At 43.2% G+C, this 17,912-nt stretch overlaps 1 protein-coding gene across 5 annotated transcripts in view; it reads right to left on the reverse strand.

The window, feature by feature from the left end:
* Positions 1-723: 723 nt before the first annotated feature.
* The window catches only part of GPC4 (glypican 4), a 233,684-nt gene continuing 216,495 nt past the window's right edge, over positions 724-17,912 (reverse strand). For all 5 annotated transcript variants that reach the window (XM_042029140.1, XM_042029142.1, XM_042029141.1 and 2 more), the window contains 6 exons: positions 12,622-12,787; positions 6,697-6,827; positions 6,345-6,491; positions 5,809-5,945; positions 3,738-3,913; positions 724-2,899 (listed from right to left, as the gene is read on the reverse strand). In XM_042029140.1, the coding sequence (XP_041885074.1) occupies positions 2,691-2,899; positions 3,738-3,913; positions 5,809-5,945; positions 6,345-6,491; positions 6,697-6,827; positions 12,622-12,787 (966 nt within the window). In that variant the 3' untranslated portion in view covers positions 724-2,690. The remainder of the gene's footprint in view (positions 2,900-3,737; positions 3,914-5,808; positions 5,946-6,344; positions 6,492-6,696; positions 6,828-12,621; positions 12,788-17,912) is intronic.

Genomic DNA, 17,912 nt, shown 5'->3' on the forward strand with positions numbered 1-17,912 from the left:
GTATGGTTTAGTTCGCAGGCTCATGTCAGAGAGCCAACTTCACACACAAACACAAAATAGAAGCAGGAACACAACTTTTGATTGTCCTACATTGTTTACTCTTGTTTCTTGCAGCCCCAGGTGACAAATCTGTCCCTTATATACTGGAAGACTCTTGTGCTACTAACGAAGTCAACTGGACATGCTTAAAACTGATGGGAGATCTTTGCATTGGTGGCTTGTACCAAACTAAGGAATAATAAATTAGTGAGCAGTTAGTTGTAAAACGATAATTATAAATTCAGAAGTGGTTTACTTTTCTGAGCAGAAACACTCAAAAGCAGGAGAATTTACAAGCAACTTTCTTACATATGAACACTTATGCCAAGAAGGGAGATGTTGGAGCACGCAGCCCCTCCAAACACAAGGGCTTTTGTTCCACCAATCTCAGAGCTTCTCAGAAGGTTTTTTTTTGGTTTTGCTTGTTTTGTTTTTGGTTTGGGTTTTGGTTTGTTTGTTTGGGGTTTTTTTGTTTGTTTGTTTGTTTTTTCCATTTAACTCTGCTGGCCTGCCAGCTGGGTATGAGCCAGAAGGGTTGTCCAGTCAGACCTTACTGCGACATATTTACAATAGTAGTGCATCTAAGGTTTGTTTATTTTGGGATTAAAATTCAAATGGCTAGAACCATTTAAATATTTAAAGAGCAATCAGAAAATGCCATGAAACCAAACAAATCAGGAAAAGTCATGGAAACCATCAGCAATATTTAATTCAGAAATTCTCTTTGTTAGGGAACTTAGCTGAAAGAAAACAGCTGGATGTAGTTCAACCCTCTAAATTAAAAACAATCTAACAAGGTCTATAGGGATAACTCTTTCAGCTACATATTGGAGACCAGATTCACTTCTACCACGTAAATGCAATAGCACTCAAAGCTAGAAAGGAAATTCCTCAGAACTGAGGTAGTTTCTAAGTATCAGCACATTTTCCAATTCCTCGCAAGGCAACTTAGCTATTTACAATCCATTTTTTCCCACACATAAATTTGTAATTTTTTCAATTTTATGGTTCCATGATTTATTTTCTAAAGAAAAATAATCTAGCCAGAATATCCCTAACTCTACTATAATCATGTTTTAATAAATAACTGGCTACTTCTAGTAAAATTAAACCTCCAAGATTATTTTTACCAGCCAAGAATACTCTGTCTTTATAGCTTTGCAGAAATTTGGTGTGAAAATAAAGTTGAGTATAATGCTGACCCTGAGCTAACAAGTAATTAATGCTCCAATATAAAAATAGAAAATTATTCTTTATGACACAAGGGTGGAATAGAGCAAACCTTTTCTCTCTGGATTGCTCTCCTGGCCAGATCCCAGTGTCCAGCCAGACCTAAAGGCTTCCCAAAGCAGGAAGAGACATGCAGAATAATTTTGAGTCTTTCCAAAGACTTTGCTTTCGCTAAACTCTTTTAAAAATTATTTAATCTCTTTTCTTAAAAATATACATTTCTTTTATTAATGAGTTGCTGTTCACCATAACATTGTTCCAACTCCAACAGCACAGGTAGAGAGAGGAAGGTGTCTCAGGTAGTGCCAAAAAGCTACAGGTGCTGGGCATCAGCTCCCAGCCAAACACACCCAAAATGAGGCATCTCCAGCCCTGCCAGCTCCTGCTCCCATGTACGTGCAACAGTGCCTGCTCCTTCTCTTTTGCCCCCATCAGAGAGGAAACAAAACTCATAAAAACAAACCCAACCCCTCCCCACCTGCCCTCCCACACAGGATTTCTTAAAACCAGAACCAAAACCATTAAAAAATCAATCCAGCATTCACCTAACAAATGTGCAGACAAGACACATGTTGGCATTTGGATCTGTGAGACGACAAGTTGTTTCCAACCGAACAAGTTTAATGCCTCATTCCCATGGGGGATGCAAGTTGGGAACTGACCCACAGGAGTTACAGCTAATTGCAAGGATCCCAGGGAACAAATGACAACTCTTCTCAGCATCTGCAGAATGGGAATTCTCTGTAGTCCCTTCCAATTTAACCAAACCTCCTGTAAAGCAAGCACAACCTGCTCCTGGCATGGATGCCCTATGCAAATGGGGCCCTTGGCATGATGAGCAGCTCTGCCTTCACCTTCTGTTTTAGCGCATAATAAAGACAAATGACTTCCACTTCTCTCCAGATAAGGCAACTAACATAATGTGGATAAATGGGAAGTTAACTACATGAAACATTTTCTGCTTTTTGGGCAATTATTTTTTCCTCATAAGATAACATGATAAATAAAACCTGCTTCTGTACAGATATTTCTCATTTCAGAAACACATACTTGTTACAGGCCAAGAGAAGACCTTGGGGTTTTTGTTTTCATAAGAAGTACAGTAGAAGAAAAACACAAAAATGAAGTGATAAAGACACAAATGTTGAGCTAACTACAGGCTTGTATATACATTTTTGTTATCCACCTCTAACATCCACTCTTCGTGAACGGGAGAGACTTGTAGTTCCCGTTCCTGTTATTCCCAGGATAGCAAGGGGGAAAAAAAAAAATCAGTATCTTAAAACCAGTGGCAACATAGTAAAAACTGTACACTGTTGTCCATTAACTTAAAAAGCAGTCTCTAGATGGTATAAAAGTGAAAGCAGGTGCCTTCTACCTCTGATAATAAAAGTCTTTTCCCCTCCCCCTATGCTGCACAATTATCTCCATTGTCTTTGCATGGCCAAGAACAAAATGTTAAGGAGCAAGGCTGCTTGTGATAGACCGCTTCTGGTGGCAGCAGAAGTGTTCACGGTCTTATCGCTCTTGCTGGAGTTCCCAGTGACCTCAGTGGCGTTGAACTCGAATTCTGGGGAGCACTGCTGGAGCTCACAGCCGCTGCCGCTCTCCTCCCCGCTGCTTTCCTCACCTGGGGAAACAAACACACCTGCTGTCCTCCTCTGCTGACTGTGCAAGACAGCAGGGAGAAAAGGCAAGAGTGTGGCTGTTTTGGTGTTCATGAGAAGTAAGCATGGATCCCCATGTTAATGTGACTTCTGTGTGCAGACATCACACCTGGGCAATGTGTGCTCGCAGCCCAGAAAGCCAATGACATCCTGGGCTGCACCAAAAGCACTGTGACCAGCAGGTCAAGTGAGGCGATTCACCCCCTCTACTCCACTCATGAGACCCCACATGGAGTTCTGCATCCAGCTCTGGGGCCCCCAGCATAGGAAGGATCTGCTGGAGGGAGTCCAGAGGAGAACACAGAAATGCTCAGCAGCTGGAACACCTTTCCTATGAGGACAGACTGAGAGAGCTGGGATTGTTGCAGTAAGACATAGGGTAATGGTTTTAAACTAAAAGAAGGTAGATTTAGATTTGATATAAAGAAGAAATGGTTTTATGATAAGGGTGGTGAAACGCCGGCATAGGTTGCCCAGAGAGACAGTAGGTTCCCCATCTCTGGAAACACTCAAGGTCAGGCTGGTTGGATGGGGCCCTGAGCAGCCTGATGTAGTAGATGATGTCTCAGCTCATTGCAGGGGTGCTGGACTAGATGATCTTTAAAGGTCCCTTCTAACCCAAACCGTTCTATGGGTTCATGGGAACACCCCTCCTCACACAGCCTATCAGAGAGGCTGGCTCCCACCCTCTTTACTAACACGCTTACCCACAGCTGAAGCTTAGCCAGCTACCCGTGTTAGCATGAAATCCAATTAAAAGAGAAAAAAGAAAAAGCAAAAGGCAAACAACAGCAAACATACTTATGTCAATGAAGTCGACATCGTTCCCACTGTAGGCATTCTTCAGCTTGTTGGTCATTACCCGCAGAGCCATGATTTGCTGGCGAATCACCATGTCTGGCTTGGTAATATCGACTTCAACCTCTGGGTTATTCACTTGACTTGCTAAGCCATTTCCAGTCACTGCAAAGTCATACCTGAAAAGAAACCATTCCTGCTGGTACCAGAGCTGCAGCTTGCCAGGGTACCCTGCTCAAGGATGACAGCATGGGAACTCTGCAATGCCACCTCTGCTTTCAGTCTGGGTGATACTCTGAGACCAACAGCATCTTTCCACGTGCTAAACCTCACACAGCCCTTCACCAACTTCTTACCCCATCTCCCTTCCCTGCAATTTCTGCAGCAGGTGGAATGAAGCACTGTTTTCATTTACTCTGTGCCACAAAGACAGGGGAATGACAATTTTCTCCCCAACTTGAAAAGAAAATAACCCCAGCAGGAGAAACATCTGTGATGCTGAAGATGAGATCCTGTAGCCCCCCACATCAGAGAACGGGAGAGCCAAGATGCTTGGCTTCAGAAGGTGTACATGCTCAGATCTGAGCACGTGTGCAGCCTCCTGGTTTAAAAGAGAGACTGAGCAACAAAACCCAACAGAATACATTTCCTGACACAGGTATTTGGAGTATCATCTTATACAGCAGGGATAGGACACATTTCTCTTTCCTCCAATTACCTGACTTGCTAGAAACACTAGTTTAACAGAAGAAAACATTACTTTTCTTAGTTATGATGCCAGCATCAGTATCACAAAAGAGAGAAAAGCTTTTAGCACAGTCTACTGATCCTGGAGACCAGGCAGTGAGCTGTAAGCATACATCTGAAAAGCATGCTCAAACCCTGTCCTATATATGGGAGTGACAATGATGATGATTATTGGTGGTGACAGTTTTGTTATTATTGGTGATCAATATTATATGTTTCAAAGAAGTCTGAGACAAAAGTGTGGAAAACTACTGAACTTTTAGCTTATTGGAGTCATGTAGAAAATAGTAAAGCAAATTATCTTGCCCAACCCACATAGGATAATCCAGCCTTCCCTGTCACCTCGCCCAGTGCTGCCAAGTCTCCATCTCCCCTCGATACTGGTGCCCTTGCACACACTGGGGGTAACTGCTGTGAAAAGTCCCTAGAAGCTGCTGATAAACAACACTTCAGGAGGCAGAACCTTTTCTTGTCACACAGACCCAAAACATTGCCCTAGCCAAGCATGGCAGAGCACACACAAAACAGTGCAAAAGTTATGAGGTATGGGTTTGTCCTGAAGCCCAAAACTATCAAGGGCAAAAACTGCTATTACTTAGAAAAACTGCTGGAAAACCCCAGACAACTGCTTTTTTTTCTTTTTTTTTTTTTAACAGAATATCTTGGATTGTGCTTATTTCCTCAGTAAGCAAAGAGGGGAAAAAAAAAAGAGAAACTTTTATTTCCAAAATACAAGTTGACCAGCTACATAAACCATATGACAGAAAAACTTTGGCTTACTCATGTGTTGGCAATTTCTTCCTTACAAGATTAAAAAAAAAAAAGAGTTTTGTAACTCCTTTTTCCATAAAAAGTGTGAATGAAACCACTGGCCCCCTTGTGCCACAGACCTCAGCAGTGGAGAAGGTCTCCATCCTCCATCACCCCTGCCCTTGCTCAACAAAGAAACCAGTTCCTGGTGGAAACACCAGCTGGGGCCACTGGGGCAACAGCGCTGTCAGACAACACAGGCACCCCTGCTCTGTGGCTGTGATACAGGATTTAGTACAAATCCGTGAACAATTAGTAAGGGGCTTAAGTCCAAGGAGAGACGCCGTATTTGGGTACCTACACTCTGTTCCCTTCTGTAAAAGGAACCCCCACGCAGAGCTTGGACAACGCTTTGGTGTTAACATTCCAGCTCTCCCATCTACAAAAATGAAAGCCTGTCTTGGGTGAGCTAGGATCACTCCTGTATGAGAAAAGGGCTCATGGAGAGGGGCCAGGACACAGGGTAAGTTTGGGGTGAAAGGGAGAGGGTTAACCAGTGGCAGCAGCATCGCCAAACCTGCTCTTGGCGCTCCCGTTCCAGCACTCATTCTCATTGACAGTGCCTACAGACATCTTTTCATCATTGCAAATATTGCCAGGGAGAGATGACCAAAATTTTTTGGCTTGTTTCAGCTTCTCTTTCACATCAGTAACCTATTAAATAAAAGAAAAAAAGAAACACAAGACATAATCCAGAATACCAAATGCTCAGTAAAAGTAAAGTTGGGAAGATATTTTTTATTGCAACAGATGTGTACAGGCCAGATCTTCAGCTGTAAGTTTTGATGGTTGATTTGCTTTTTTAATACAAAATTAAACACTGCTCCTCAAACACGTATTATTCATAAGCCAAGCTTTTAACATAGGCACTTCTCTGACATAGAACCATTGAGGTAATTAACGTCTAGAGACATGGGCAGATTACACTCCTTAAGAGAGTTTTAAGACAGCCAAGGAATACTAAGAAACCATATCAATTAAAAATGGAAAATTATACACTGTGGTGCCTGGGTATGAAGCACCTGTGTGGCACCAGCAGGACCAGGCACTCACCAGTCGGTCCAAGCTTGTGCCAGCAGCTGTTGTTGGTCGCTCCTCTGGGTTGTAGGGTCTGAAACGAGCACTAAAACCACTTTCAGAGACAGAGCGAGCAGTCCGGCCTTGGGCAAGTGTTTTTGGCTGGCCACATCCCTGGAAAACCTAAGGGAGAGAAGGAAAAGAGTTTATGAAATTAAAGGTCACAAGAGCCTCCCTTTTCCAGGCTCCAACCCAGCTCCTGCCCAAAATAATACGTCAGCTTTATATATATACTTGAAAGGGCATTCAAGAAAAAACATATTGACAAGAATAGGGAAATAAAACACATTAAATAAATAAATCCCAAGTGTCCTCTTGGCCCATTTACCTTCTGAGACACCTGCATGCTGTTCTCCTGCATGTTCATGATGGCATCTGAAATTTTTACGTCAATGGGGTCCATGACTGACTCAATGTTGAAAGGTCCCTCCAGCCTCTCGGCTACCAGCAGCATTGAATCTAACACAGAGAGAGAAAAACAAAGGTTTGTAATGGAGGAGCTTTAGGAATAAGAGGTAACAAGGATAACAGTTTGAGCACATGGACATTAACCACTGCAGTATCACCTCTGACCAGTGCACATCTCCAGGAAGCATTTTGCTCCGTTCCCAGAGCCTACAACTTCACCAGGCACTTACAGGCTGCCAGCACCAAACCACAGGCTTATGTACATCAAAAGCCATCACAGCCTGCCAACAGCGGCCTGTAATCAGCTCCTCCCATCAGAACAAGCATTACTAACACCCTCCTTTCCATGCTCATTTATTAAAGGTTGCCTTGTGTCATTTGTTTTTCAAGACTGCTTTCAAAGCCATTGGCTCGTCATGCTGGTCTTGAGCATAAGGCACCAAATATGCAAGGGTCCAAGAAAATCCTTGATATCATCTTTTCTTTATGGGCAGCTACAGGTTTTTTCCTGCCTGGGGAAGCCAAGGGATTGCACCTCCTAGCATTACATGGACAATTTGCACAAGGGAGGGAGTCTGTGTGAGAGCAGGGTGAATGCTGTGCACTCATGATGTATTTGGCACATCTCTGTGCAAGGGGAGATGGAAAGTCCCTCAGCCAACACTGGGTCACTCCTTCTGTGCTGACATGCATGTCCTCATCAAATGCATCATTAAACACAGCAGCTACTGGACATCCACTATTTCCTCTGGGAAATTATTACTGGCATTAAGGCTTTTACCCTACACTGCATCTAAGCCCTCTCTGGTTCTCCCCCACAAGGTGCCTCCAGGAATACACCTGGCACTGGTCTCTTTCACCCACCACCTTAATTTACTGTTAGCTTTCACTGTGGTCCCTCAACCCCAAAGCACTTGCTGGTCTCCTCTCCTGAATTACCTCATGATGTTCTGCGCCACAAATTCGTCTTTTCCCAGTTGCATGTAATTCTTCAAATTTTCCTAGCCTGAGTGACAAGGACACAACAGCCCCTCTGGCCCCAAGGAGCTCCTCCCTGCTCCTAAGATATGTCTGGTCCCTTCCATTAAAGAGAAATAGGCATTTCACACTCAGCCTATTAGTCTTTCTCACGACATTCATCCTCCTCCTAAGTGCAGAAGGTACTTTGCACAAACAGAAAACTTCTGTGGACTCTGGCTATCTGTTAAAGCCCTATAAAGAAACTCCACATACTGAACAATTTAGTAATAGCTCTGCCTTAGAGCCCAAGTCATGTTAAATAAGACTACATTTAAAAAAACTACAGATGATGAAAAATATACAACTAAGCTAATTGTGTATGTAAAGTTATTATTATCAATAAATACAACAAAACACAAGAATTATAATAATAATCCAACACCATAACCCCCAACATGAACTGCAGATGCCTTCCTAGCCTGTAAATCCACTTTTTAAAGACAGCTTAATATTCTAAGGATGTGCTGGTTGCTAGTTAAAGGACTATCACTTAGTTAACCCCCTCTCATTCATTCAGCTCCACCAAGGTGTGGGTATTGAGGGATTGAGCCCTGGGTGGAGCTGGAGGCCCCAGGAAAGGCCCTCGCTCTGCAAGCACACACCACCAGCATCAACGACAGAGCTCTTTCAGGACATGGCCAGAATTTTGCAGTCAGGGACTACAAACAGGTCTGAACTAAATGCATAAAAGGAAAAAAGGAAAAAAAAAAAGGAAAAGAAAGGAAAAAGAAAGGGGGAAAAAAAAGGAAAAAAAAAAGGAAAGAAAAGGGAAAAAAAAAGGAAAAAAAAAGGAGATGGTAATAACAAATGAAACAAAGAGTCTTAGACTGTATTGTTGTGGGCTCCAATAAAGTGATGCTTCAAATCTCTGAGTAATGACTGCTAGCATGAATATACCATTGTGCCAGAGGAGAGAAAAATGCTTTTGATGTGCTACCAAATGGAGACTTTTGTAAACAAGTGGAGCACAACTTAAATGTGTTCATCACTGTCAAAGCTTTTGGGGTTTTTCACGTGCATAAAGAACATCCTGGTGCAGTGTGCAGGAAGCAGCTCATTTAAAATAAAAATATTATGAATACACAGATAATAAACCACACAAAATGAACAGGGGTTTTTTGTTTCATTTTTTGGGTTTTTTGTTGTTGTTTTTTTGTTTTTGCTTGGTTTTTTGTTTGTTTGGGGTTTTTTTAGAAAAAAGAAAAATCATTCCATTTTGTAACTACTTAATTCTCTGAGTGGCCAGGAAAGGCCACAGATCAATAAAGTGTTTGTGAAAGATTGAAAGGAAACATAAACCCCAATTCTTCTGGCTGTTTGGCATCTTTGTAAACTTTGAGCCGGGCAGGACATCCACAAGACCATGGGAATGTAGAGCGAATTGGGTCCTTTGTTAGCAGGGGTGCCATGGCGTTCCACGTATCACAGCCCAGGAATGCAGCCTTTGCTTTGACCGCCAATAGAGAAAATGCATTCAGCCTCCAGCACAGCTGCCAAAGCTGGCAGAGAAAAGATAACGAAAGTAATAATTGGAGTTCGGATTGATACTGGCAAGGAACACTAAACGAAATAAACTTTCATTAGAAAGGGGTGGGGAGGAGCAGGGGCAGAGAGTGGAGGGACACTGCCTCATGCACAGCTTTGATTTTGGAGGCATCCTGCGAACTTTTACCTCACACCAGGAGCTGGCTGGTGTCCCCACAGCAGTCGTGGCAAGCAGTGGTCCCCTCTGGCAGCCCTGACGTTACTGAGGCTAGCTGGGGTTCAGAGTGCCGCCAGCACTCCTGCCCACAGGAGGGGAGGCTCCAGTTCCAGGAATGAACCTTCTGAGCAACTCCCAGAAAACGATTTTCCATTATGGGGAGGAGAGAGGAGTTGATTATAAATAACAATTATTTGCCCCAGCTCTCGTGCAAAGTAATTGATATTTATAAGACATGGCTTAAAAATGGCTCAGCTTTGCTTCACAAAAAACCCCAACTCTGGCAGAGTAAAACATGTACCCTGGCCATGTATCACAAACACACAGCATGACAAAGACTGTCTCTTTTCCCTGTGATGAGGAGATAGAAGTGGATTTAGGTGAAAAAAACCCCAACCAATCCACACCATCTACCACCATCCCTTAAAGACCCTTTTCCTCTTGCATACATTTGTCCTTGCTACTGGCATTGAGACAATCCTCTGCAACAAAGCACCTTGCTCTCATGAAGGAAAGCAATTCTTTCTCATTGTGCCACCAATAATCAGAAACCCACATCTTCAGCCTCACTGTCTGACTTGAAGAACAAAAGGCAGTTTTCAGTCTTAACCCCAAGATCTGATTTAAAAGGAGAAAGGGAGGGGGAAGACCTTGACCATTCATTAACAACAATTTTTTTTTTTTTAGGGGGGGGAAAAAATTCTTTGCACACAAAGTAGTACTCCAGATATGTATATGGAGCCTGAATTCAACATCTTTGAGCAGAGCAAACCTTTGTGGAGAAAAAAAATAATGAAAAGGCACTGGAGATTAACGCTGTTCATTCAGGAACGCTCCAACCCCTCCAATAGCCAGTTTGAAACAAAGTATACCCCTGTCTAATTGGTGTACAATTGTGTCAGGAATAGAGGGAGAAATAATTAAAGTTAAAGGGAAGAAAAGAGTACAATTCGGTCATTATTTCATACTCCTCAGCTTTAAATGGTACTTTGGAGAAATAAGGAATTGCAAAGTCGCCTTGTCTCAGAAAACCTACAAACTTTACATCCCAGCTTTACATAATTGACTTACTTATAGACCCACTAGCACACACAAATGCGTATTTCACATACACCCACATTTATATAGACTTGCAGCACTTGCTACGAGTTCTCTGATTTAACTATTCTTAAAATGACTTGATAGGTTCAAAATCTGCTTTCGACTCCTAATAAATCATTGCCATAACTTGGCATTTAAACCCACAATGCAAAATCATATTGAGCCCACGGAGGTGGGTTTTGGGGATTTTGTGCGATGGTTTGGGGGGAATTTTTTTGGCTGTTATTTCTTTAATTATTTAAACACACACACAAGGTATCTGTGGCATACGCTCTGCCCTAAACACCAGATATATTTAATTTAATTTGTCTTGAGTGGCAAATTGAGAGAGAAACCAAAGCCTGGAACATAACCAGCACCTGTTCACTTATTAAATTGTCTGAGAAAGCACAGCTTAAGTTTGCTGTATCTGTACTCTGCTGCAACCATCAACCCAGAGTGCAAGAACCAAGCAAATACCACCAATAAATGTAACAAAGCTTAATACCATACTTAAGTAATAAGTGGGCAAGAAGCCCTTTCGGGAGGAAGCACTCCAAGAGGAAAGCTTTGCTTCCAACCTGGAATCACATGTATTTATTTAGATCTGTTTAATAATCTCAATTATTGTATGCAGTCCCTGAGCAGTCTTGTGTGACAGGGCTCGCCAGCTTCCCCTGAGGTTCATTTTTAGCCGCATACCACCTACAGCAATTAGCTGCTTGTGCTTTTGTCTGTTTTCTGGCACTATGCCCTTCCCTTTTATGGCATTCCTCTTTTCTACTTGGACTAGATGTTTGCAAGTCTCCTGGCTTTGAGCTATTTCAGCAACAATTGCAGTTGAAATACTTAAGATTCTCATGAGAAAGATGGCTGGGAGGACTGGGGGGGTGGGGTGTCAGCGTCCCAGAGAATGACTTGGAAACCCAATTTAGTGTCATATTTAGCTCCCAATATGGAATAAACACACACAAAAAGAAAGCCTTCTGAAAATAACACCCTACACACATCCAGTTGGCACGGGCAGCAAAGTGAAAATCCAGTGCACAGAACAGAGGAAAACAAGTTCTAAGATATAAATGTAGCCTGAAATGTCAACTAGCAGCAATTTCCCTTTTTTTGAAATCTTGCAACTGAGTGAAAGGGAAATCTTTTCTTTCTAACAATCTTTTTTTTCCATGAGTGGGATGGGAAGAGCACCACAGCCTTTTCAGTAGCAGCAGATACTTTACATGTGCACTTCATCACACGTAACTCAAGTGAAGTGACTGCTCCCAAAGGATGCTTGATCACAGATAAATCAAACCTCCTGGAAAAGGAGCACAAATGAAAACATTTAATATTATCTATTGCCTGTGCCCCAAAATCTGATGCACTGCCAATTCTGATGAGCCTTGACCCAAGGTAGAATTTAACATTTCAGTCTAAATTTCATGTATTGAATGATACCATGTATAAGCACAGAACAGAAATAACAGACAGGAGGAAGAGGATGGCAAAAGTACTCACACAGTGTCACACAAGACCTGCTGACATTGTAAAAGGATGGTGGCTGAGTGCCAAATGAGCTGTTTAAAAACAGATTCAGACATGTCCTATTCAATTTTTGAATGTAAAATCCAGGCCTACAGCTTTTCCCAAAGCTCTTCATGGCTGGCAAGGAGACTCCCAGGCTGCTGAAGAAGAAAACTGGCTTCAGGAAGGACAGCTGTATGGCGACAACAAGGTATAAGGACGATGGAAGAAACAGCCTGCACACATGCTTGATCCAACAAGAAGAAACATTTCAAGTCCACAAGCCCATGGCACCTCCATCCTCCCAAACCTTGCTGCAACAAAGGTCAGTGGCACAACAGTCTCATTTATTTAGAGGTTAATGTGAATGGCAAAAGGTGTGCTGTATACAGGTGTGGAAGGAAAAGATAACCATCACAGATACCCTGAAAAAGCTGCTATAGCTCAGCATAGCCACTCACAAAGCTATTCAGGTGATGGACATAGTACCAGTGTAGACTTACACGCAGTTTTAACCCATTGCCTTACCCATAAAGATATTCCACTCGGCATCCAAGTCCCCTTGGTTGGCCAAGCAGCCTCTCATGACATTAAAGCAGTAGTTGTAGCAGGGCTTCACTGATACCAGACCTTGGCAGTGTGGGCAGTACATCATTTTTAGCAGCGCTCGTGTACCCTGTGGTGTGGGGTTCACCTTTATGAGAGAAAAAGAAAAAAGGACAAGAAAATCAGCCCTCGGTCACTAAAGCAAAAAAACCCACACATTTACCCCAAAATGTAGGGGACAGAGCTGTGCAGAAGAGATGCAGTGGGGTCAGGCATCCCCATCTGGTCCCTGCTTACGTGGTCCAGAGATCTGAGGAACAGATGAAGGGGTCTGGCTCACCTCCTTGGGTGTATCTGCCACTCCAGGGGACACAGACAGCCCCCATCTCTGCAAAACATTATTTGCACCATGCAGTACACCCTGTATGTTGTGGACTTCCTCCCAAGGAAAGGACAGGCACCTCAAGGGGACAGGCAGCACTCAAGTTCAGGGAAGGCAGTAAAATGCAGCAAAGTCAAAAGATGTCACACAAGGCTCTGAGCCCTGCTGCAAACACATGCTGAAGATGATGATGCTGGGATTTATCGGGAAAAAGTGGGATGTCAATGCAGTATGTCTGACAGGATCCCTGTACCAAACCCACTGGGAGCGTACTCTCCTCCTCGGTGGGGCTGCGGCTCTTCCCGGACAATTGCCCAGCAGGGCTCCCAGCACAGAGATCAGCTTCTTTATCTCACATTCAAGTCCCTCAACACGGCATTTACATGACAGATACCCAGGTCCATTTATACTCAGTACTCATCACACTCAGTAATGCCATTCCCCACAGCCAAAGGAGGTGGCAGCTACAACCCTGCAGCTGAGGACAAGCCGGGAGGACCCTCGAAGCTGCTGGGCGTGTGAGCGGAGCTGTCTACAGGCACGTCACCCCTGACAGGGGTGCTTCCAACCCTCAACAGGGCTGTTTTCCAAAGTGACTCATGGTCATTCATGTTTGATTCACTCTCTGGCCCAACTTCAAAATATTCATTGAAACCATTTCCATCCAGTCAGTCCAAGGAGCATTAGCTCCATCCCTACCACATGGTGGGTCCATCTGAAGTGTTGAACAGAGAAGCTCCCTCAAGAGCAAGTTTAAGTGTTAACTAGCCACACATGAAAATAGAAAATTGAGATGCAATCAGAGATACACTGACAAAACAGAAGTGGTCTCTGATGTTTCAAACAATGCACCTGAGACTCTTTGTAAAGCACTTAGGGAACTGCTCTAAAGAGGCTGTGATCCAAGACTGTGCTGGAGGAGACACACAACATCCCTGAGAAAGAGTGAAGTCCCTCAACACAAACAGCTGGAGATGTGGATGGCCTTCATATGTCATCTGCTGGAGGTCTGGGAACTGACTTCATGGCAGAGAGGACAACAGGACTAAGTGGAGATGAATGTACATAAGGAAGATCCAGTACTACACTTTTGCTGAGTACCTTACTATTGCCCATCTCAGTGCAAGGACTATGGAGAAACTAAGCCTAATTTTCTCATGCAAAAACTTGTTGGCAGCCCATGAAACTAGAAGGCAACAGATTTTAACAAACCAGAAAAGAAAAAACATTACATAATCAGGCTGGCTTTGTTAATAACATCAGCAAATTTTTAAACCCTCTTTTCTTACGGAAGGAGATGACAGATAAAGATCTGCTGTGTTTCTGACAACTCCAGAAAAACCATGGTTTCTCTTCAGTAAGCAAGTGAACTGGTTAGAGAGACAGAAGGACAATTTTCTGCAGCTGATGTAGCTCAGAGCTGGATTTTTGCTGGCCAGCAATGTTCATCAGATGGCACTTTACCCTTCTTTTTTGTCCACAAAGAGCCTGTTTGGCTGAGGAAAAGGAGAATCCATGTAGAAAGCTGTTTGTGGTGGCTGTGGAATCTGATTCAGATGCTTCGGAGCATACACACATTTTATATTTTATATATATATATTTGGAAGGCACAGTGGGAGCAAGAGCCCCAGCAGAAAGCTCCCTATTGGGACAACATGGCTTTAAAAGAGAGCTGGTTCAAATACTAAGAGCTCAAGCAACAGAAACCAGCTAAACCAGATGATTTATAGTTGGAAAACTGGAAACAGACAAATGTAAAGGTATCATCTGCTATCCAGATGGTGCAGTCCTTGCACAACAAAAAAGTGGTGGGGGGAACTAAATAACATCTCACACCCAGAGACAAGAGTTCTGAAGGATGCTCAAATTTAGTAGCTTAGTTGTTTCTCTGATAAAAATCCCTTCCTGTGTCACTCAGCAGTAGGTGATCTTCCATGCTAAGTCCAGAGGCTTATCAGTTGATCCTGGCCATCTTAGCACTGTTAGCCCTCAAAGGAGTGCTCTGCATCCTCCTCGGGAAGAAAAATAAGGAAAATGTTGATAGCATGAGCCAGGTGTTAGAGCAGTTTGAAGTGGAATGAGAAGCAGGAGGATTCCCCAACCCTATTGCAGAGAGCTGCAGCTTTATGAAAGGGATTGCATGGCAGCATGCTGCAAAAAGCCACCCGCACAGCCGTGACCTAGGAGGCCCCTTCCCATCTTAGATTCCCACCTCGCCCCACGAGCACCGAGTGGCTGTGGCCCTGCACAATCCCCCGCTTTGATATTCCATAGGGGTTATCTTTACGAATCCCAGCAGATGCAGGGGAAGCTGAAGCTGCTTTCCGGCATTCCACAGCAGGCAATATGTGATGGTCAATTGGATTAGGTCGTTTGAGCAAAGACATGGAACAATTTTAAAAGCAAATGAGGTTTTGCTTCCTTCCCCACATAGGTTTGAGTCCTGCACCGAGCTGAGCAGAGGGTGATCACAAACGGGTGATGAAAAAGACAAACCAAGCCCTGCTAGTGGATGTAAACCACAGGGAAGCTGTTAGTGTGCAATACAGTTGCACGTGAAGAGGAAGACAATGGGCAAATTCATAAAATTGGCATTTTATGGTGTCAAAAAGTGACAGGAAGGCACAATCAGAGATCACCTCTAAGAGAGAGTTTTGGGGAAGACTATGAGCAATTACACCTCTTTACAACAGTGATAAATGCTTAGCTGCTGAGTATCACTGCAAGGAGAACCTTAACCCCTGGCACAGGGCCTGTACCCAGTCCAGACCAGGTCTGTCAGTGGGATGTGCCATGTGTTCCATTGGCAATTCTTCACAAGCTTTTAATGTTGGCCCTGCCATGCCAGGTGCAAGCTCTTCAAACGCCATTGTATGTAACAGTAAACCCAGATATGCTTTGTTCTGGCATTGTGTTTATCTTGGAAAGCAACTCAAGTTCATTCAAACTGTACCCTAGAATGACCCTCAAAACCAAGTAATCTCCTTTCTAATAAAGCAGAGTACCAAAGAAAGCTTTATTTGCTGGAGGGGATTTACTCTGGTAGATTTGAACCCAGGTAGTAGTAGCTGCAGTGCACATACCCTGTAAAAGCTTCTGATAGAAGTAAATGCACTCCAGTCCCTTCCTTTCATCTTGTGAAATTTATTTCCTTTCCATGGCATTCCACGCCACTGCAGCAATCTATCACCCTGCGGTTTCATCATGTAAATTACAATTTGTCCATATTTATACGCTTTGTCAAACGTGAACATTAAAAGCTGCTAACAGATGTGTTTTGGCACCAATCTTCACATTCATATCGAACTTGCTCCTTAAAAATACAGATTTGCACACAATTCACAAAAATTAAGTGAAAACCAAACAACGCAGGGCTTAATGCAAACATTTCGTATCACATTTGTTGGGGTAACATCTATTGACTTCTATTGACTGGTGAAGGTAAAATCATGTTCTTGTAAAAATGACATGCTCTTGGCATAATAAAATCTGGTTTTATGTTTGTACCTTGTCATACCCACCCCATTTCAGAGTTTCACGTGAGGGGAATTGTTACACTCTTAGCCTTTTCCAACTTGCTGGCAATTGCAGCTGGATGCGTTCTTCTGATAGAAACATCACCACTAAAGTACACGCCTATCAAGTGCAATGCCTTGTTCACAGCCTACCACAAAACCACCAAAACTCAAGATAAACTGATCTGTGCAAGCAGATGAAGTTCAGAGAAGCAACCAGATTCTTTTTCAACTCCTTCCCAAGACAAGGAATAGCTGAGGAAGGATGAGACCTCCAACCATGGACAGTCCTGCAGGGAGCTCCCACCAGCTGTCAGACAGCCAGAGCTACATTACATTCTCTCACTCTACCCTCAAGTTAACATTAAGAACGTTAATAACAACATTTAAAATCCTGTCAGCTTTAATAACTATTTATAATGACACTGATAACTCAGGCTTTCTTATTTTCCAAGCTTGCACAACAACAGTGTTGCCATGCCAGCAGCACAGCTGCTACAAAACATAAAAATCCAACAACTTGAAATAAAAATAGTGAAATTACTTTTGTTTTATACTCTGTTTTCTTTGCAAAAAAAATGAATGACAGCAATACTGGCTAAAAAACTGAAGGAGTAACTTCTCAGTGACATGGAAAGATGATTTCAAAAACACACTCTGAAGCTGTGAGATGCTCTAGGCCAGCAGTTAGCTTAGACAAGTGAGTTGTCATCGATTTTTGGGACCAACACAACCCTACCTGCATAATTTTTCCCTTCTCTCAGTGTTGTGCAAGAGCATCATCTTGGCACACGCTGGTCCAGACATTCAGCTCACTGTGAGGCAGAACATCACTTCAGAGGCTCTTAGTTTGCTTTTCCACCCCAAATATTCCAATGAAAGTGTTTTGGAATTAACTACGTATTTAACCAATTTTGCTGGCCTGGTGCTAGAACGTTATAATTTAGACAGCATCTGGTTCAACCACAGATTTGGGCCTCTGAGATCTTGCATAAAGGAACACATTTAAGAGTGATATTTGGGAACTGCATGACTCTGTGTCTCATCAACACTTGCTACCCATGGTGATGTCTGCTGCAGCGTTATCTTGTGCAAGGAAAAGTTCAAGAGTACATTTATGCTCAGTTCCGTACTTCCAGCTTGCTCCGCCTGCTCCAGATGGGACACTGCCAAGAGAAAAAGCAGAGCTCCCGAGAATCACACCACCAGGCATTCGAGCTGCTCAATCTTAACATTCCCATGCTTATCTTCCCCAACAGCAACCCCAGCCCACAAGGGGCACAGGGGACCTCAGGGTGCCAGCCAAGCAGATGCCTCTCCCTCTGAACATTTACACAGTGATGCCAGGGTCAGCATCTCCTGCTCACAGTGCCCTC

Source organism: Corvus kubaryi, unplaced genomic scaffold (genome assembly GCF_017639235.1).
Source record: "Corvus kubaryi isolate FWS band 111438036 unplaced genomic scaffold, C.kubaryi_AGA036_p1.0 37322, whole genome shotgun sequence".
In the NCBI taxonomy this organism is placed as follows: domain Eukaryota; kingdom Metazoa; phylum Chordata; class Aves; order Passeriformes; family Corvidae; genus Corvus; species Corvus kubaryi.